Below are 21919 nucleotides of genomic sequence, written 5' to 3' on the forward strand. Positions count from 1 at the left end.
ATCTTTCCATGAGTTTCAGGAGAGTGATTGTTGACATGAGTGGTTGACTGACCCTGCTGGAACTGCTACATACAGCCCTCATTTCCTTTCTGCGCCCAGAAATCTTGACATAACCGAACCAGTTATGGGTCGGGTTGCCAGGTCCAGAGGTTGTGCGTGCGCAGTATTCCCCACAGAGCTGCCAGTACCAACACCTCACCATAACTGCTGTGTGCTTTTATCCTCTCCTCGTCTGAATATGCAGACATATATGAATATAAGAGACTTTTCCTCCCTTCTTTGGGGGCGTCACTGTCTCTCACAAAGATAACAGTGACAGCAGCGCCGCGAGAGGCGCAGCCCTGTCCTTACGAATGAAGACAAATATCTCCCAGCCTTGAGCCAGATGTGGCTCTGACCCCAGTGACCTTCCCTTTCTATATACACAAGCTGGATGCGGGGCAGAGCTCGTCTGCTGATGGGTCTCTCCATGACGGGATGGAATAGAGGGAATAGCAGCTTACATGTATAATGAGATTAACCTCCCAGTGCAAAGCTTCAGAGAGACAGCAGACGCACTGGAGAGACTTCTGCCTGCAGCTTGTTAGACTCTTTGATTTTTACAGTGCGTTTATGTGTGAGATTCAATCAACTGAAGAAGAAAAAGGGCTCTTTTCCAACAGATGACTGATTTGTTTGATATAAATTCTGACCTTAAACCTTTGAACACTGTTATTAGCGATGCACCTTCCATCTCTGTTGCTTGGTATTGCATTATTCCTTTTCCTGGAGATAACTGTTGAAATACAAGAAACGAAATGTCACATCAATATGTTTGAGAAGCAAGGGGGGTTTCAGAAACTTAGGTGTGTTCATATTATCTCCATATAAGGAGGACAGTGTTTATATTCACATTTTGTTCTGCATTCTCATGCCCCACGATTCTCCAAAATTCACATCCATGTCCCAGAGCCACATTTTAATCACTTACAGCTTGTACAGCTTGCTGCATTGTACTGTACATAGGTTTCATGTTTTCTTTTGGCTAGATCTGCTTCTTTTCTTTCTTAAACAACTGTCAGAATCACAGAGGAAGACTTTATTCTAGATTTAACCTTTTGCACCAACATTTAATAATCATACAGGCAGAAATCAGTCATAGAGGAAACATAGAGGACAGTTTTAACATGGATAGCAGCCACAATAAACCAGAAGGCAGTGCAGCAATTTGAAATTTTGTGTTCCATATACTAGGTGCCAATTTTATTCTGTTTTATACAAATACAAAGATAGAAAACACAGTTCTATGGAGCTGAAACAATACAATATCCTGGACAGTACAATGTACAAAGGCTTTCACATATTCAAACACTCGCACAAAAACAATACAACATATAAAACATCTATTCTGTATATGAATAAATGCCTATAGGTGCAAGTGTTGCTTGGGAAAACCTTTTGATCTCTATTCAAAATTTAATCAGCAGCTGAATTCAAGAACTTCTAATGGTTTTTATAGATAAGAGATGTTTGAATATGTTTGTATAACAAAAGTTCAAGTGGTACTCCAGCAACATAGTATTGCACTTCTGTCATGTCGAGGAGATAAACAGATTTAAAAGGTCAAAATGAAATCAGTGAAGCTCGAGATATACTGACTTTTGGTTAAATCAAGCTCCAAAACCACTCGATCCTACGTTTGCCATCATGCAAAGCATATCTTATTACAACCCCCCCATCCTAAATGCTCCATTCTTAAAACAGGGTTCCTGTAAATGTATGAGAAATAAAATCACATGAGGCAATTTCAGTGCAACGTTATATAAAAACCAATTAAATACCATGTTTCAGTGCAAAATAATTGCTTGAACGCATCACAGATTAATGACATAATAGTGTGCGGCTGCGGATGGATTTCCCCTTCATTTATTGATTTCCTTGTACTCAGCGTTGCCCACCACCACAAACATCAGGAATTAGGAATGCCGTTTTCCCTCATCAGAAACATAACTATAAAGAAACCTGATCCAGAGTCAGCGGGGGGCGCTGCTGTTTCCTGATGTTTGTGGTGGTGGGCCCAGCTGTGTGGACGCCTCACACACACAGTATACTGCTGTTAGGTGGGGTTGGATGAGCTCATACTGTGGGCTGTTATGTTTCTTCTACTGGAGAAGAAATGTTCAGCCTCCTCAGCTCTGTTATGCCTCTGGGGTGTTATTGCTCGGCTCTGATTTCTGTGCTGGTCTGTGCAGCAGTTTAAAGGCCGTTATGGATTTTGGAGGGGGGGGGGTCCTCTCAGTCTAATGTATTCTGACATTTTTTTTAACGCCTCTGATTTATTCGCACACTGAATAAGTCATAGTTGCAGAGGTCATCTGTGCAAATCCAGAATTAACTCAGGAGGAGCTGAATATTCATGATGCTGGTTTTCAAAGACCTCCTTTTTTTTTCTCCTCACGATAAATTCAGCTGCATTGCTTAATTTGCTCTGCGAGCTTCAGGCTCTTAATTTAAATGCATAATTTATAATGCATAGGCAGAATAATGAGTCTTCTTATACAGTGAGGATTGTAAAGGTGCAGATTTCATTTGGAGTCTGGCTGGAGGGACGGAAGCAGAAAACTAAAGGGTCAGTTCACTGAAATGAACATATCTTCTTATTTACCTGTAGTGGTATAGACATACAAGTTGATTTAGTTTAATTTGTCCGTTTTTATTGAAACTACTTGGAAGCAGAAGTGTCAGAAGCAGATAAATAAAAAAAAAACTGGTAAATAAAATATGGGAATTTATGTGTAACTCTGTTTTAGGAATGCAACAATATAAACTGATAAGTCAGTGACAGAAAATGAACTATTTTGAAGATCAATGAAATAGTTTTTCAAGCTGCTGGTTCCGGCTTTTCAAAGGCGATAATTTGCTTGTTTGTCTTTGTAAACTGAAAAACAAGACATTTGAAGGCATCACATTGGACTCTGAGAGACTGTGATGGACATTGTTTTCACTACTTTCTGATGTTTTATAGACCAAATAATCACTTGATTAATTGAGAAAATATTAACGATAATAAAAATAACTATTTAGTTGCACTTTTTTCATCAGTTGTTTGGAGCAAAAGATAAGAATTCTGACTGTTTCTCATTGGCCAGCTGAATAAGTCACAAATTGACCTCAAAATGACTTTTTAAACAATGATGGAAGAAGTACTGAGATCCGTTGTGTATGTAAAAGTAGAAATAAAGTAAAAATATTCAATTACAAGTCCTGCATTCAGAATGGTCAGTGTGATATTAGACTTGCAATAAGCAGTAATTTCATGTTGTTGTGGCCACATTGGAGCTACTTTCATTGCTTTATATACTTTTGGGCAGTTTAATTTTTAACAATGCATCATTTTTAAAAAACTGATCATATGTTGTATTTAAAAAAAGTAAAATAATTCCCTCTTAAATATAGTAAAGTCTCAGAAAATGGGAGTAAGCCTGCTCAGATAAAGTGTAAGTAATTCAAAATTGTAGTTAAGTACACAGTTGTTGAGTAAATGTACTCTCCACCATTTAATGCTTTTAATGCAGACATTACACTAGGTGGTTGAGACAAGGGGAAGGGCTTTGTGTTTTAAAGGGAAAGAAGTGATGTTCTTGTAATAAAAACCAACCAAAACCTGACAAAAGGGAGTTAAATCAGAGGATAATAATGTGCATCAGAGGTTAAAATGACCAGAAGTGGAGAGACACGTCTCTCATCATCGGCCCCTTCCCGAATGTCTCCCTCCTGATCTGCACCCATATGTGTCTGAAATCAGGACCTCAGCTGCTGGATGCAGATTGGACATCCTCTCCTCGCTGTAGCCAGTGGATGGATGATGTGTGAGTGTGTGCGTGTGTAGGTGTGTGTGTGTGTGTGTGTGTAGGGGGATGATATGACTCGGCGCTAGGACCGTGGCTCTGTCAGTGCGCAAATCCCAGCAGAGAGGCAGCGCTCCGGCAGAGAGCCTGTTCGAGGAGAGATAGAGGCTGTCTGTCTGCGCTGCGACTCAACCCATCACCGGCGGGGAGGCTGCACCTTCTGTCGAGCACGGACCTGAACCAGCCGGGCTCGCCTCCAGAGCCCTCCATATGGGCTCACCATGCGCAGGATACGGGCCAACGCCATCGCGATTCTGACCGTTGCGTGGATCCTGGGGACGTTTTATTACCTGTGGCAGGACAACAAGCCCCAGTCGTCGCCGTCGTCGTCGGCGTCTCAGACCCGCGGCAGGGGCCATGGCCAGAAGGTGGTCTCCGGTCGGCTGGAGATCCACCGGGACGACCGGACCATCCCGCTGATAGTGAGTTGAGCGCGGCTGTGGGGGGGGTTAAAGAGAAAGGGGGGAAAGGAGAGCGGCACTGCGCACGGCGCTGTCGCTGGAGGCGCCGAGCTGCAGGAGAGTGTGTGCTGCATGTTGATGTGTATGTGTGTGATAAACCTGGGGGGTGATGAGGATGGTGGTGGAGGTGTTGGGTGATGATGCACAGCTGGGTGTCACAGCAGGAAATATGTTGCTTCTTTTTTTTTGACGGACATGCTTTAACACGCATCCATCTTCAGCCTCCTCCCGTGCTGCCACACCATGATTATTCCACAGGCTGGAGAATCGGCAGCCAGCTTGTGTGTGTTTCTCGGTGTTTTCCTGCCTTTCTGTGCTTTCCCCCGAGCCCGAGAGAACCTCGAGTACACGTAAGAGGCTTTCCATAAGTCCTGTGCGTCGTGCGCAAAACGCCTCGTAAACCATATTATGCCGAGACCTCTCTCGACTTGCACATGTGAGGTGAAAAACACGCGCTTTCAGGCTCGGACAGGGCGCGCAGCAGGGGAGGCATCCTTGCTCAATCGCCTGTGCACTTGAGTCTGTCATTAACGGCCTATTTCAGTCGGGTCAGGTCTGTATTCGCCTGTTGTTGCCTGCGCCAGGGCGGAGGAGTGAATACAACCCCTGGTAAACACTCTAACTGTAGGTGTGGTGGTCGTCAGTGTTGGGTTGCTGTAACCTCTCCAGGTTGCAACACAGCATAGAGTCAGAGTCTGAACGGTGCATGCTGGGACCGTAACTGGGTCCACGCCAGCTCAGATTAGGAGATCTGGTCTACTTGGCTGCAGGGTGTTCCGATGCATTAAGTGTAAAGAAATACAAGACCTTTAGCCTGTGCTTTTACCAGAGACAAAGTGAAGAGGACTCTAGTGCTGCAGGATAATTGATTAGTCCAAAGACTGACAATGGTTCAACTGTGATTAAACCAGGCAGAAATACAAAGTTTTTTTTAGTGTTTCCAGCTTCTCAGATGTGAGAAACTGCAGCTTTTCTTGTTTTATATCACTGGTAACTGAGTATGTTGGTCGGACAAAACAAGACTTGTGAAGATGTTACCTTGTGCTGTGTCTAAATGGTAAATTAACTGCATTAACAGAATAGAAATTGTTTTTAACTGAAACAGGCCTGTTATAATGTCCCCAGCTCAAGGCAGTATGTTGTTTTTTATATATGTATATATATGTAGCCTATGTATTTGACAAACAAAGCATCAGATCACATTAGAGAAGCTGGAACCAGTGTGTCAAAGAGATTATTCACGCTTCACACTCTTCACAGTTAATCTGACAATCTACAGTATAGACAATTTATGGAATATGACTACATCTTATCAGACGGGGATTCCTGAGACTGCATCTTATCAAATACGGAAATACGGATCTGCATCAATTTATGAGTCCTTGACACCAAAAAGATTGAGAGCCACTGGGTTGATGGATTCGATTTTGTTTTAAGGAATCCCCTGTGAGTCCTTTTTTTAATTTAAGGATTGAAGATAATAATAAAGTCTTCAAAATCAATCAATAATCAAACTGGGATAACTATAAAATGAATGAAAACCGGCTTCTTATTATTGTTCTTTCAGAAAAAAAAGTCATAAAAGTTCAAATATTCTGTTTCTTCTTTTGCCTGGGACCCCGACAACCCACTGAAGGACCCTGTTGGGTTAAGATAGAGAGACTCTGAGAGCTTCATTGAATGTAAAAGTGTTAATATTCTATGAGCACATGAGAGATTTCTAGGGGCAAAAACATAAATCAATTATCTGCTGATTTACCGCTGGTGCCACTCCTCAACCAAACTGACAGACAATTCAATTAAATATGTACAGTTGTGCTTTTGGGAGACAGGGACTTTTGAGGAACGCTTGGAGCCTCTTTCACAATTTACTAGACCAATAAAATTGTCTCAGCTGTGGCCGAGGATGTGTGCCAACATGTCAGGATGTTTCACTCCGGCAGCAGCAGATTCATTAAAACGCTGTTCGCAAGATTAAAAAATTCAAGGGCAAATGCCAAACGGTGGGGCTGTTGTGGCATTCATGCTCACAGGCCTTAAAAAAACAGAAGAAGAGGAAACTGTGGTCTGCATCAGTGTGTGGGAACGGAGGCCAAGAATATGGTGATGATCAGAAGATGCAGGGAAACAAATATGGAAGCAGTTTGAATAATCTTGGTGTTTGATTGTAGTGAAAAGAGAGATATATATCATCTCTCCGGGACAGTTTACGGGCTGCTGGAGAGTCGCAAACAGATTTTCTAATCAGATCGATCCTTGAACAGTAAACTTTGGATGCTGGTGTTTCCAAATCGGGTTATTTTTTTTGTTTGTGTGTGTAATCTTTGATTTGCTCAGCGGGGTCGTTCACCTTTGTCACCAAACTGAGATTTCCTCTCTGTAGTTTGTAATCTGAGCTGCCGCTCGCAGACTGCCAGCTCTGTTCAAGCAGAGGAGGCTGGTACAGGGAGACCAGAGAGACCTGGGTCTCACTCAAAGAGTCTTTCTTTCTTCTGTCTGCCCCCTTCTTTCTTTCCCTCCACCGTTCCTTCCTTCTCTTTCTTTAATCCTTCTGTTCTCCTCTCCTTCCTTTTATCTGTTTTCTTTCTTCCGTCCTTCTCTCCTTTCTTTGTTTTTTACTTACTTTTCTAATTTTGTCCTTCTTTCCCTTTTCCTCATCTTCGTCCCTCATTCCTTTCTTTGTCCTTTCTTTCATGCATTAATTCTCTCTTTTTTCTTGTCTTTCCATCTTCCCTCCTTCCTTTATATTTTTATTTTCTGTCCCTCTTGTTTTCCTTTTTTATTCTTTATTTCCGTATTTATTTCTTCCATCTTTCCATCTTTCTTCCTTTGTTGTTTCTTTCTTCCTGCCCTCTTCTCATTTTCTATCATTCCTTCTTTGTCCATCTCTGTTCATCCTCCTCTTCATTGTTTGTTTCTTACTTCTTACTTTTGTTCCTCATTCTTGTCCTTTTGTTCCACTCCTCCCCTTCGTTCCTTCCCTAATTTTTTGTCTGTCCGTTCATTCATTCATTCATTCATTCTCTCACACTCTCGCTTTTCTTGTCTTTTCATATTCCTTCCTTTCTTCCTTTGATCCTTCTATTTTTCTATAATTTCTATTTTATTTATTTTTCCGTCCGTCCATCTTCCCTCTTCTGTATTCTATCCTTCTGTTCTTCCATTTCCTTCTTCCCTCCCTCTCTCTTTTATTCCTCCCCTCCCTTCTCCCCCCTTTTATGTCTTTATTTTATCCTCTATCTCCTGTCATCGTGTCTGTAACTCTATTTTTAGTCTTTCCTCATTTTCTTTGTCCTTTATTATTCTGTTCCCTCATTCTTTCTTCCATTGTGACTTTCTCATATTGTTTTGTCCCTCCCTTTTCTTTTTTAACTCATTGCTTTCCTCATGTCCTTCCCTCACTCCCCCTCTCTCTCTCTTTCTCCCCCCTCTCCCTATGTCTTTTCCCATAATCCCGTTCATTAGCAGCATTTGATTCACTAATGACATCATCTTTGAAATCTGTTTGCACTGGCTCCACTTTTTCCCCCTCATTTCCTCCGTTGAGTGGTCTAATATCCCAGCACCACTTTCAGTCTCTTTCTACAGAGTGTGTGTGTGTGTGTGTGTGTGTGTGTGTGTGAACACTGTTGTCAGTCTAACGCTGTTGTAACATTCACAGTAATCAGGGGTCAGTCTCTCTCTCTCTAACCTGCACATCTGCTGTCATGGCCTCAACATCAGCAGTGGACGTGTTGTAAACATCTGACCACAGATCAGTTTGTCTTTATCCTCCCTTGTGTTTTAATGCGTGTGGTGAAGTTCCTCCAGCACGGATACAACTAGTGACAGTGACGGTTATACAATATTAAGTTTACCTACTGTTTGATATACAGTAGTTTTCGGTGCATGTCCTCAGATCAGACAGTGAGTGCTGGTTTAAAGGCTCAGACATTTAAAACCCGGCAACAATTCTTTGATTTGACATAAAAACACTTCACAAGAGAACTGGGTTGAATGTGCCGTTAACAATTTCGTCTGGAGAAGGATTAGCTACATTTTCCATTACAGTAACATATACCTAACGTGAAGGTATGACAGTAAATATCCACTGATGCTGAACAGTTTGGTAATTTACAGTTACCCAAACACATCATCTTTAAGTCGGTTATTAATTGCTTTATTTGGCATCAAGTCTTTTATGTCTGTTAGTTTAGGAGATGGAAAGAGTGGTGAAAGAGTTATGCAACCGGTGATCGGAGGTCACAAGCAAAATGGTTTGATGTTTAGTTTGTATTATTCAGATCTTTAAACATAAGTAGAAGTAAAACCACAATGTAAACATTCTCCACACAGTAAAAGTCCAGCATTTATTAAAGTATTATGAGCAAAATGTACTCTAAGTACTCATATCTAAGCTTATCGTTGTTTATTTAGCCATATTATATCTTAGAATGGAAAACATACATATGAATATTATATTCCTTTTCTGCCAATAGATCATCCTAAATGTTATAAATGTGGTAGAGAAGAAATAAGTGGAGTAGAAGTACAGTATAATCAAATGGTACACGTTATTTACAATAGTACTTAAGTGCAATACTGATATGTTCAGTTTTCACCAGTGAATACAAATACATTAATAGATAAAACTGATATTCTTCCATGGATATCTTTATCCAGATCACTACCGACCTGTAATCAGCTCATCTTCGGCTCAAAGCTTAACTCTCTGCCAAATTTAAAGAGAATATGTTCAAATGTTTTTCAGATAACTTGCACATACTCAGATAAAACCACACCACCATAACCTGATAAAAAATATTCAAATTCAGTCCTGTTTGAACTGCTCACAGCTCATTTATGCAACCTGTGATCGGAGGTCACAAGCAAAAATTGTTCGACACCACTGAGTCAAAATGGTTGGTTAGTTTTAAAATAGAATCCTAAAAATGAGCTGTTTTCTTCAATACTCTTGATTTATGAATTATTTTACCCAAAAGACAAAATAGTGCAACACATGCTCAGTGAGAGACAATACTGCAGTATGCAGAGTGTTGTGGGAGTGAAAGCATGCGAGAGAAAGCAGCTGTGATTGGAGTTTTCTGTCTGACTCTTAATTGCAGCAACGTCGTACACCTGGCAGAGACAGAAAAGGTGACATGCAGGATGGGAAACTATACTCTTAAATGTAAGATCTGACTCCTATAATATAGTGTCTGACCTCTGGGATTGTTTTTGTTCTGGTAATCTTAAAGTTTATTGGAATTTATTTCCCCTTAAGTAGCTTTAGGTTTTTTATGTTTACAGTGAGTGAAATATTTAAAACCAACACTCCAAATGGGAATATTCAAGATCTATTGTGCCTCTTTTTATAGACGTTTCTCCCAAATTCAGGTTTTTTTTAAACATACAGTATACATTTAATGTTATGCATTTGTGTCTTATAAATTGCTGTTAGCTCTTGGTTTGCCATCCAAAAAATATAAAACTTGCTCATGAAAGTGTCTAATTGACCTTTCCTAAGTCCCACTCCTCTTTTGTGTATCTAAGCAGCTTAGAGCTTGTTCAATCAGGCGACCCGGTGGGCTGCCTGGTTGACGTGTAAATAGATAAGAAACAGGACTCAAAGCCACGACATCATCATATGATATGATATGTCCTCATGTGGGACGCCATCATCTGTCATCGCAGACTCGGAGCCACAGCAGCGCTTCATCTCCAGTCAATCAGACAGATTTGACTTGTATGTGATTTGTTATAGCTCAGCTTGAAAGAGCCAGCAGACGTGTTCATCTTCCAGACGAGCTTCATATTTAATTCAGCGGCCTCGGAGTGCCTTCTGTTATTTCTGTCTTATTATCCTCCGAGTAGCTTTTTGTAGCTTTTAATATTTAGTCATGATGATACTTTGCGGATTACCAAGAGATAGAAGATACTAGATTTTGGAATAACACTAAAAACGTCTCTGACATCTAATGTGAGCATCTCCGATGGTAGCTTATGGTCGAAGAAGTGACTTATTTACTTGTGTTTACTGTTGATGATGATGTGAACCTAGATGAGATTAATTAATCACATAAACACACCAAACACTTCCTCTTCTTGCCACTAGTTTTAAAGACTAAATAAATATAAGTAGCCTTGCTAGTATCTTTGATTTGGAGAATGTCAATAAATAGGTTTTAATTGTTCATGTTCACATATGATAGTGAATATTGCTTGCTAGTGTAGTATCACACTACAGAAATATGCCTCTAGTCTTCAGCATGTTTGTGAGTTTCTTGATGCTTTTAAGGGTTCTTTAAAATCAACTCTGAATTCTTGGGTATTGGTTTTCCTGTCGCACCGTGCAGAGTGACACTGGTGGAGCTGTATCTCATTTCATGTGCTGCAGGATATATTATGTCTATACTTGTTGAACTTGTACTCAGATAGCTTGTGCAGGCAGTGAAATGCTTGTGAAATTAGTTGTTTCTCTGCTAATTAAAAATTACAATTAACCATCTTTAGCATGCAGAAGAGTGTTGTAATTAGATATGTCTCCACATCTAATTACTGATTAGATGTAGAGAGGGTAGAAAATTGTATTTCTTAATTGCACTTGAGGGGAGATGCTCTTGAAGTAAGCAGTGAGGTGGAACATCTTCATTGTTTTATAGAGGACTTTATGGACAATGTTAATATGCTCAAGTCAACATGCTCAAACTTTACATACTGATGTCGAGGTTTCTCTTTGGGTTTAAGTATGTAGAGACTTAAAGTCACATATGATGGTGCCATGAAGATGTTATAGATTTGTAGTAACCTTATGTAAGTAAATGAGTTAATGAACTCAATTGATGCATTTGTTAATTCAACCAAAAGCTACAAAGAAAACAAAAATGAATAAAGTTCAGTTAATACAGTAAAATAAAGTCATCATAATACAGTTTTATTAATAATTAACTTTATAAAGAGTATTTAGTTTAAGACGAGCCGTATAATAATATAAAATTCTTAATTTTATCACTGCAATTTTTGGTGTCTTGTAAACCCATGAGGGTTGGGCACTTTGTGTGCATGACAAGTCTCATGAAAAGTTAATGAAATCAAATCAAATCAAAAAATGTCTTCATCCAAAACAGAGTCACAATGGAGACTCATTTGCTATCTGTTACACTACAGAGTCAATTTTCCCATTACATTAACAACATAACAAGCTAAATACTCTCAATAAAATATAGAAATGTAACATTTAGGAGAATCTATTGGCAAACATTGGAATACAATATTCATAGGTATATTTTCATTACTGTATATTCACCTGAAAATGAGCTGTTTTTATCAAAAGAGGGAGCGGGTCGTCTTCTACGGAGCCTGCCATGTTACTACAGTGGCCCAAAATGGACAAAATATATAGTAGGCTGTTTGAACATTGATCTATTGCCAGTAATAGCAACTGAAAGCCAAGAGACACAACTGGAAGTGAGTCAAACAAACTAAGGGTACAGTAGGAGGATTTACTGAAAACAAAAGTTTGTGTTAAGAAACTTAAAAAGTGTCTAAAGAGTTCAAGTTAAAGTGCTTGTGCTTTATGTTTGCTAACACTGAGATAATAACTTCTATAATGCACATAAATAGACGGTTAAACTGTTATCAAGCTACTAGCCAGGCCAGTTTTAACCTGCATTTACTTACTCGCTTTACTTTACCTGCTTTATTTTTTGGGCCACTTGGGGGCAGCAGAAACAATATGGCAAACAGTTAGCTATTTAATCATCCAACAGATACAGAGCAACATTAGCATTAAGTCATGTTTCTGGCTACCTGATGAATGTAAGCCCAATATTTAGTCTCCTTTTAGCTCTGTTTTTGGTCTCTACCAACTCCAGGGAAATATCTGACTCTTTACATGCTAAATGCTCCTTTATGTTCAGCTGCTAGTTGCTAACTTTGTCTGTTTGCTGGGTGTGCGGTGGGTTTTTTAGAGCTTTAGCGTGTGAAGATAACGCATATTTGTGTGTGAATCCTTGAAACTTTCACACTACTTCTCTAGAGACTAAAAAAAAAATGAGGCCACTGACACCTGAACCTGGTCAGGAGCTTTTTCCTAAATCCGCCAGCTATACGACCTTTAATAAAGCAGCACAGAACAAAGCTTCATCCTCTCCTATCATTTTCTCTTTTCTCTCGCCGTTCTTCCGTCTGTCCCTTTGATGAGGACTACTCTCGTCTGCTTTTTATGTATTCATTGGCTGTTTAAACCTCCCACTGAGGAGTGTTAAACCTCCTTGTGGGGGAAATTGTGTATTCTGATTCGATGAGCGCCCATCCCATTTTGCCCTGTTAGCACTGACACGATGACCTGAATAAGAAAGTAGCATTTACATTTTAATCATTTGGCTGGTGCTTTTTCTTCAGACTGGCTTAAAAGTGAGGGTTTCGTTCTCAGATGAGCGGCAGGATTGCAACCCCAGAGGACTTGTTGCAGACTTTGCAATCATTGCCTGAATATAGAAGAACTGCTATTTGTTGATCTGGGTTGCTGAGGCTCAGGAGGTCGAGCAATTTGTCCTTTAATTTCATTTTCTTTTTAATTTTTTGATCCCAGCTGGACCTCCTGTCCAAACGTTAAAGTGTCCTTGTGCAAGACATTAAACTCCAAATTGCTCCCAATGGCGAGGCCAGCACCTTGCTACGATGTGTGTGTGAGAGAGAGTCGAAGTGTAAAGTGCTTTGTTCTCTCAGGCAGAAAAGCCCTATGTAAGTCAATTTACCATTAATAAATTACTTTACCAACAGAAATTTAATCAGCATGAAATTGACAATCTATTAATCCTTAAAGTCATTTGCCAAGCACAAATGCCAAACATCCATCTTCTAAAATGTTATAGCATCTCCTGTCTTATATATATCAATATAATTAAATATCTTTGTTGTTCTTTTTTGACCTTGAAAACAACAGTTTGTTATCCTGCAATAATTGTTTTATTCAATATATTAATAATTTTTATGATCAATTAATTTATTGTTTAGTTTATAAAAAGTCAGAAAATAGTGACAATACCCATCACATGTTCCCAGACTTGAAGGTGACATCCTCGCATTGCTTGTTTGGTCAAACCAAAAGTCAAAACAACACAAATATTCAATAGATACTGATAGCAAACAAATAAAAGCAACTAAATGTCCAATTTAAGAAGCTGGAGCAGAGAATGTTTGATATTTTCCTAGAGTTCAATCAATTACTTGCTTCATCAGTTTTTAAAACAGAAAGATCTTAACTGAAGGTCTAGTTTTTCCCAGGGCTTTCAACCACTTCTCACAATCTGCAGTTGAATATCTACAAATAAACCACCTTCGGCTCTTGGAAAAAGCTGCTGGGCAATTCTCACTGTTTTCTGACTTTTTACAGACCAAACATTTCATTTACAAAAGCAGCAAGAGATTAATCAATGATAAAAATAATCTTTATGTGCAGTCCTGCTAAAATATAGGGTTTAAATCCTTAAAGGGTTCAGAAAAAAATTGTTATTTAAACGCTCCACTTGTTGAGGAAGATGGTGTGATGTGGAAAGTTGTGGAAAGGTTGTGTTGAGATTGTTTTGCAAACTACAAAATAATATAAAATACTTTCAATAACTAAATTATTGGCCTTAGTTGCAGCAAACATGTTGCAGAACAATTTAAGCTTTAGTTGCTCTGTTACATGTCGAGAAGGTTAAAAGTAAATAAATGAAATGATGTCTGTTTTTTTCTGAACATATTAAGACAGACAGTCAAACAACAACCAAACATTCCCTTTATGAGGACGCTTGGTGGATGTGGCATGCAGTGATTTCTGTAATAATAGAAGAATAGCAGAAGAATAGTGTGTTGACAGAAGTGATGGCTGACACCAGAAACAACTTGTGCTGCTGTGTTTGCTCCTCTGTGTGTCAACATGAGCCACAGAGAGTGGATTTTGTGTTTGTACGTCATTTAAATGCCTCAACGTCCTTCACTTTTAATCATTTCTGCTTTCTTTGACTTTAATCATGTATTTTATGGCTGATGTGAACATGTAAGCACAGTTTGTTATGTCCTCCGCAGGTGACACAGCCCCCGCGGGCGGAGGGGCAGAGCCAGCTGCTGGGCGGCCTCGACGAGAAGGCCTACCTCGCAGGGAAGCAGCTGAAGCCGGGGGATGATCCATACAGAGACCACGCCTTCAACCTGCAGGAGAGCGACCGGCTGGGCAGCGAGCGAGCCATCAGAGACACCCGACACTACAGGTGAGCGGGTTAAGGCCTCAGCCCAGGTGAGGTCTGTCTGCTTGACCTGCACAAGTAGATTGAGGACCTAATCTTAACTGAGCTGCGTGTGGATCTGGAGTTGTTTGGAAAAATCTGTCTTGTACACTTAAAGGTGGTTTAAGGGATTTTATTATGTATCAGAAACACTTCCTTTGATTTCAAGATACAGATACCAAGAGTTTTCAAACAGGGGATGATGAAATTACTCCCACCCTCCTTTTTAAAGATCCGGGGTCCCTTTTAAGGGATTTGAATTAGTTTAGATGACTTTATTTGCACAATAATACAAAGTAAAATACAGAAAGATATAGAAAACAGTAATTACAGTGCAGGAGAGGAAAGAGTCCTCTCCTGTTAAAGCTTAATAAAAATGTAAAAAAAAAACCCGGCACAAATAAAGACATTAAAGACCTTAAAGCCCCAACAATGACTCTGAAAGTATGGGACTTTCCTTCTTGTGTGTCTTTTTAAATGCTTTTAATACTTATTTTGACCAAAAATAAAGCCAATACAAGGTCTTAATTACTTTTCCGAGGCTTTGTTCATTTGAACCACATCATGTGGCCTTTCTCAGGGAATAGAGTTCAGCTCAAAATAAGCTGGACCTTGCAGCTCGACAAGCTGCTGATCCAAGCTCAAGAATGTCGCAATTAAATACAGTTTTTTGTTTAGTTTGGCGTTGGGCAGCCTTGTGTTTGGTGCACTGAATGCCTAAAAAGCCTCAATTGATTAAAAAACACAGTGACTATTATAGGTTGTTATAGGTGGCATTATACGCGGGGGGTAGTTTGTGTTTCGCTTCATTCAACAACCTCTTTTAGAGTGTAGAGCCTTCAAATCCTTGTTGGTTTGCTTCAACTTGTTTCTCCTTGTTGATTCAGCTTGTCTGTGTTTGCCATAATACTGTCGTGATTTTCCAGATTGTAAATCTTCAAATGGGCAATAATAATGCATTTTTTCTGGTGTAGCAGAATATCTGGCTTCTTTGGATCTCCTTCAGCAGTCTAATATTGTTTAAAAAAAACTCACTTATGAAAGACTGAGAGAAATGTTGCTAACAGGCGACCTCATTTATTTTTATTTCATCTGTATTTGTGTAGGTTGGCTGAGTGCTATTTTACTGAAATGAGAAATTGAATAACAAGAGCAAATGTAACTGAGTCATCTGCAGAACAGAATAATAAACAATAAAGCAAGGTACAAGCTCAAATAAAGTAGTTACAGGAGGCAGTAGATGATTATAGCAGTGTTTGCTGTGACCAGTTTTTACCTGGACTGTTTAATTATTCTGCAAAAAAACATATTCCAACTAAAAAATTCTACAAATTGATAATAGAGAGTGAGAGTGTTTTAACTACATTATTTTGTCTACATTTTGTATCTTACATTATTAATGATTCCCAACATCAGTGTCCCTGCTTTTGATAAGCTGCTGTAGAATTTTATTCATTATTTACACAAATAAATCTAAAATAAAGTGTTAATCTTGTAATAATGACTCCTCTGTGTATATTCTTTGTAACCTTAACTTTTCTTCATTACTTTTTTTAATTTTTAATTTTGTATCTTTGAACAAACAGTAAATTGGTTTACAACAACTGAATCTCAGTGGTGTGTGATATTTCACCTTCATGTCTTCGGACCTGAGCTTAAAGCTCCCAGTAACGGGTACCAGATTAAAGCAGAGGGTCAGAAATATGTGCAAGAGTTGCCTGGCAACCGGGTATTTCCATGTCACTACGGCAACAATTTCTGAGGCAACTCCACAGGGCACTGCTGCACAACACAGCTGCCCAAAAATGCTGCCGTTATGTGTGTGTGTGTCCAGGATGTAGAGATCACTACCACCATGTGCCAGACGTCCGAGGCCATTTAACACTTAACACACAGAGAAAGAAGTTAAATCTTCTGTAATGTGGGATAAATTCTTCTCTCTGTAGGTGTGCCTCTCTGAATTATGACGCAGACCTTCCCTCCACGAGTATCATCATCACTTTCCACAACGAGGCCCGCTCCACTCTCCTTCGCACCATAAAAAGGTAATGAGGTCAGACACAGATGGCCTGATTAGACAGAAACAATGACACTGAACTATGTTTTCTGATCTTTATCTCTTGTTCTCTTCCTCTCAGTGTCCTGATGCGAAGTCCTCCATCTCTGATTCAAGAAATAATCTTGATAGATGACTTCAGCTCTGACCGTGAGTTTCTGCTTTGTTATTGCTGGTAAAAGCTGTGTGTAGCTGCCGCTGAGCTTTTGTCCTCTGTAGCTTTACAAGGACACACATTACATATGACATATGAAAGATGATAAACCCACAGAGAGTTATCTGCTGAATCTGCTGTTCCCCTCGGATTTACTGAGCGTTTTAACATCTTTCAGCTCATTGTTTTGGTTTTACGCCCCACAACTTTACTGTTTAGGTTCACCATCACTTCTCTCCTTAGGGTCATTTTTGGCCACAGCACACAGCTTTGTTCTCACTAAAAGAAAATGTATGCATAAAACCAGACAGGAGTAGCCTTCATCAAAGAGAAGCAAGGGTAAGATGGACAGATGGGAGAATTTCAGGTGAAAATAGAAAATGATAAGAGAGGATGAAGTTTTGTTCTGTGCCGCTTTATTAAAGGTCGGCGTAGCTGTCGGATTTAGAAAAAGCTCCTGACCAGGTTCAGGTGAGAGTGACCTCATTTTCAGTCTCCCGAGAGAAGCAGCGTGAACGTTTCAAGGATTCAAACACAAACATGTCCGCAGTGCAGAGCTACAGAGTAGAAGCAGTAAAGTGACTGTGTTACCTTCAAAGACTAAAGCCCTTAAATCCAACTGTGAACTACCAGCTCGGGAGCAAACAGCAGACAGACAGAGCTAGCGACTAGCTGGTGAACATAGTGGAGTAGGAATGTGAAGATTGTGAGACAGAGCAAATCGCAGAACAAATATGTGATGAAAAATGAATCGATATCATTATTAAGGTGCGAAAAGGAAATATGCAATGTTTTCACAGTTTATAGCCTACCTCAGAAATAAGTATGATAAAAGATAAAGAAAATAAAGGAGAACATATTAAAGGAATCTTTTCAGTCATAATTAAATAGAAAATTGTATTGTGAACCCAGTATCATGAACTGTATTGCATTGTGAGTTGAATGTATTGTTAAATTCCTATAGTGGAGCATTTAGCAGCTATAGAGTCAGATATTTCCCTCAGGAGTTGGTGGAGACCAAAAACAGTTAAAAGATATTAGCTATAATCAATTTACATATGTCAGTGTTTAATACTTCCCCTGTCGTCAAAAATTGCAGGTTTATGGCTGAATATCTTCAAATTTTACTGTTTATATATAGAAAAATATACATCTGATTGAACAAAATGAAGGAATTTAAACAGAATAAATAAAAATAAATGTAAGAAATGAATTTTATAATTTTACAGACCTGTCTGCTTGTCACAAGGTTCTTTGGGTCACTGAGGGAGTTTGGACCTGTAACGTCTGTATTCTAAATCGTGGCCGTGTCCCCTGTGTGCCAGGTGTTTTCATTCTGTCATCTGCTGTGAATATGTGTGATGCAAATGTCAAAGGAATGTTCCAGCAAATAGCAAAGCCAAATAATAGGAAAAACGTAGGTGGTGGATAATGTCAAGAGACAGGAGTGGCTTTGAAGATATATCACAGAAAATCAGACACTGAATCGGAAGGTGAGAGCATCCTGAGGATTCGCCCACTTTTTTATGTAACTGAGCAGTGACGCTGCTGTAGGATGGAAATAACATTAGCAACACGGCAATAGAAGAAATGACACCATAAGAAACTGCTTAGTTTTTATGTAAATGCAAATTACTAGTCTAATTGACCTTGACATTCAGAAGACAAATCAGTTAATAGCGCCATAAAGTGCGAGTTATATTTTCATGTAGCTGTGGAACTAGAGGATAACCACATTTTAGTAATAATTCCCCTTTGTCAGCATTAGGCAGAAGAATTACATGAGCTCATGCTTTACACTGTCCACAGCGCTTTCTGTAATTACCACCACATGCATCTTCTGTCTGTGGGAACAGCACAGCGACCTACATTCACTGTGTACACAGGCACTGGCACACTATGTGCACACACACACACACACAGAGAGAGGTGTCAGAGCTGGCCAGACATCTAAACAGTAGTGTCTCAGCGGCGCTAGCAGCAGGAGCTCTATTAGCTTACTAATGCCTTGTTTATTCTCCCTCTGCTGCGGCCAGTCTACCTGAACCAACATTGAACTGGCTGCACCGTGAGGTCAGAATGGAAACAGCCTCTTAACTGTCAGTTTCCTGTCCTCGAGCAAGACTTTAAATCAATTAATTAACGATGTGAAACCGTCGCAAACACACTTTGGTTCCAGATTGTGGGTTTTAGTTTTGACTGTGAACCAATAAGCCGACTATTTGGTTTCCTCTGGCTCTTCTCTGTGGTCTCCCCGTGTTGCCACTCTTTAGTGCTGAGTTTTATTAGAAGTCTCAGTGATCCCCACTAAGAAAAGTTAAACAGAACTGCTGTTTCAGTTGCGGTTTAAAGGCAGGAGGTGGAGCGTGTTTGTCTAAAACCCCCAAATCACTACATGATGTTAAATGAACACGGATTATTTTCTTTAGGATCACACACAGCGAGGGTGCGAGCTTCATCAGGGTGGTAAGTTTTCTTTATAAACAGTCTATAAATCCGTCATAAGACCAAACATTATTATAGTGATTTTAGACACAAAAACCTCAGATACCACCTTGATGAAGGCAATATAGTTCAGATCATTTGAGAAATGGTAGAAAGAATTTGAGAAAACATGGTATGATGGAGAAGATTTTTATTTTTGTATGAAAATGGATTCCCTCACTGTCAACCTTAAACAAATGTTATTTATTACAAAATTATGTTCTTTATGACTCAAACTCAAAGTCAGACAACAACAACACGCACTTTAAAAGCATAAATCTTCCTCTGTATAAGCAACAATTATAGATTCTCAGACTGAAGCGTGCATTCAGTTCACCAAAATTACAAAAAACACATTTTTGTGTTTGTTTTCTGTTGTCGTCCTTTAAAGTGCCCATATTGTCGGAATATTCATGTATATTCAGACAAAGAGTTGCTTTGCTCAGCTGTTTTTTTAGATTTTAATATGTTTTTCAAATAACTAGCAAAGGAAAATAGTTAAAGATCCTGGATTGTCTTCCAAACTATTTGTGATGATACCAATCATGCTCGTAGGTCCCGCCCCTAAAAAATCATATTTTTAATGAGCTCAGAAAAACTTTCCACTTTCAGCAGATGAATGTGAAAACATCCTTCTAGAGTCAAACTCTGCACATACATCATTCTGCACAGTTAAGCTCAAACATCCAACTGTAGGAACAAGAAGAAAAACATATAAAACATTTAAACAAATAAATATATTTAAGTCAGGGAGTTAAGTCAGGTGAGGCCAGTGAGAGTGTGAGATTATTGGTCAGTAGATGTGACCCAGCAGGCAGACGGGTGGATGAGGCGGTCAGCAGCAGGGGGAGGGATCGTCCTGCCTGAGTGTAATCCTATTAAGGCTTGCCTTAATCGTAAGTACACCGTCCTCAATCAAGGGCAGTGATCTTTACTGCAAGTCCAGACGACAACATGTGACTCCAATAGTGTCAAGACTAAAATACACTCCTGTAAACACCAAGTGTTAACAGTGCTCTATTTTGGCTTGTTAGCGTACAAGAAATGAATGGATTGTACGGTGTTTCACCGACAGTAAATCATGCACAGTGTGGCCCAAATTACAGTCAAACAGTCAAACTCCAACTTTAGATCACTAATGCTAATTTAAAAAATTCCACACATTTTTTAAGTTTTCATCAGCTGGGAGAAGCTCTTATGGGACATAAAAACAAAAAACTTAAATTTGTATTTTTTTATATGTAGTCTGGGATTTGAAACTATACTTGCTTTTTTTCCTACGTGAACATACTTCATATTCAAAACAGGAATACAAGTAGCCCACATTATGCACTTGCATGCATTTAAATGTATAACCACAACCACAACAACCACACACACACACACACACACACACACACACACACATATATTGACCACACACACAATCTGGCTAAAAATACACAACATCTGCTCAGTGGTGGTGTGATCTTTTGACTTCTGCTCTTTCCTCCCTTGAGCCCAGTTAAAAGCCCTACCTCTTCACTACACACACACACACACAACACACACACACCAGCTGTTCCCCTACTTATGGCAGCATCAACTAAAGCCACTAATACACTTCTTGCTCCACACACACACAAGACAAAAGGCCACACACGGTCCCCTTGCGATACGGCAGCTTAAATGCAATAACACAGGTTTTCACACACAAACAGGTTTGCACACACAGCAAATTTAATCAAGGTGGATTACAACATGTCATGCTTGTTTCTGTCAGCATACGGCTGTATCGCTGCTGGGGAGGTGGTCTGCTTGATCCACCCAAAATCCCTCAGCAAGATCACACTCACTCTCTGTTGCTAATGCTAATCCTCTCAAGTGTGTGTGTCGTGTTGCGTGTGTGTGTGTACCTGTGTTTGCATGTTGCTTGTAATGATGTCCGTCCGTGTGCATCAACAAAAGGTCTGCGCCAGGGAGATTGCTCATGCAGGAAAGGGAGTGGATGATGGGAATGGGCTGCTTTGCTGAATTTGTTTATGGAAAAGGGATTTTGAATTTAATTATCCAGTGAAATGAAGCTCTTTTGTTTGAGCACTCAGTCACTCTGTGCTTTCTGTGTTTATGTGTTTCTGATGGAGCACTGATGGATGTTGTGTTTTAATCTGACTGTTTAGGTTGTATTATGCTGTGGTCTAAGTGGCCTTCACTGAGGATGTGTATCTGCCTAACTATCTCCTTGTGTGATTGAGTTAATGTGAACCCAAGTGCACTAAATCCATGCAGTGCGGCGTGTTTGCGGGTTTGGGAGACAGACAGATTGTGAGACGAGATATGTTTTTCTCAGTGTGTGTTCTGATTCCACCATAACCTCCTCTCATCTCCTCTTCTCTCTTCCTCCAGCTGAGGACTGCCAGCTGCTCTCTCAGATCCCCAAAGTGCGCTGCCTGAGGAACGGACGGAGAGAGGGTGAGTGTGGAGGGACGAGGGTATGGTTTTTGGCACAAACATCATATATACATCACAAATTGAATTTTCCCCCCAAAGAAACTATTAAAATGTTTTCTTAAGAGACCAGGGCAGCTCTGCAGCACACACATTTCACCTTTATCAAAACATTACAGCTCTTGAGATTTGCATATTAC

General features: G+C 39.7%; 1 protein-coding gene across 1 annotated transcript in view; it reads left to right on the top strand.

The window, feature by feature from the left end:
- Positions 1-3947: 3947 nt before the first annotated feature.
- Positions 3948-21919, top strand: part of galnt16 (UDP-N-acetyl-alpha-D-galactosamine:polypeptide N-acetylgalactosaminyltransferase 16) — a gene marked incomplete at its 3' end in the record, with an annotated part of 35804 nt that continues 17832 nt past the window's right edge. The window contains 5 exon segments of the mRNA XM_035674079.1: positions 3948-4309; positions 14402-14583; positions 16545-16643; positions 16737-16804; positions 21678-21743. Coding sequence (XP_035529972.1) covers positions 4109-4309; positions 14402-14583; positions 16545-16643; positions 16737-16804; positions 21678-21743 — 616 coding nt within the window.

Source organism: Morone saxatilis, unplaced genomic scaffold (assembly GCF_004916995.1).
Source record: "Morone saxatilis isolate NCDOM2014 unplaced genomic scaffold, NCSU_SB_2.0 Contig3, whole genome shotgun sequence".
Taxonomy (NCBI): domain Eukaryota; kingdom Metazoa; phylum Chordata; class Actinopteri; family Moronidae; genus Morone; species Morone saxatilis.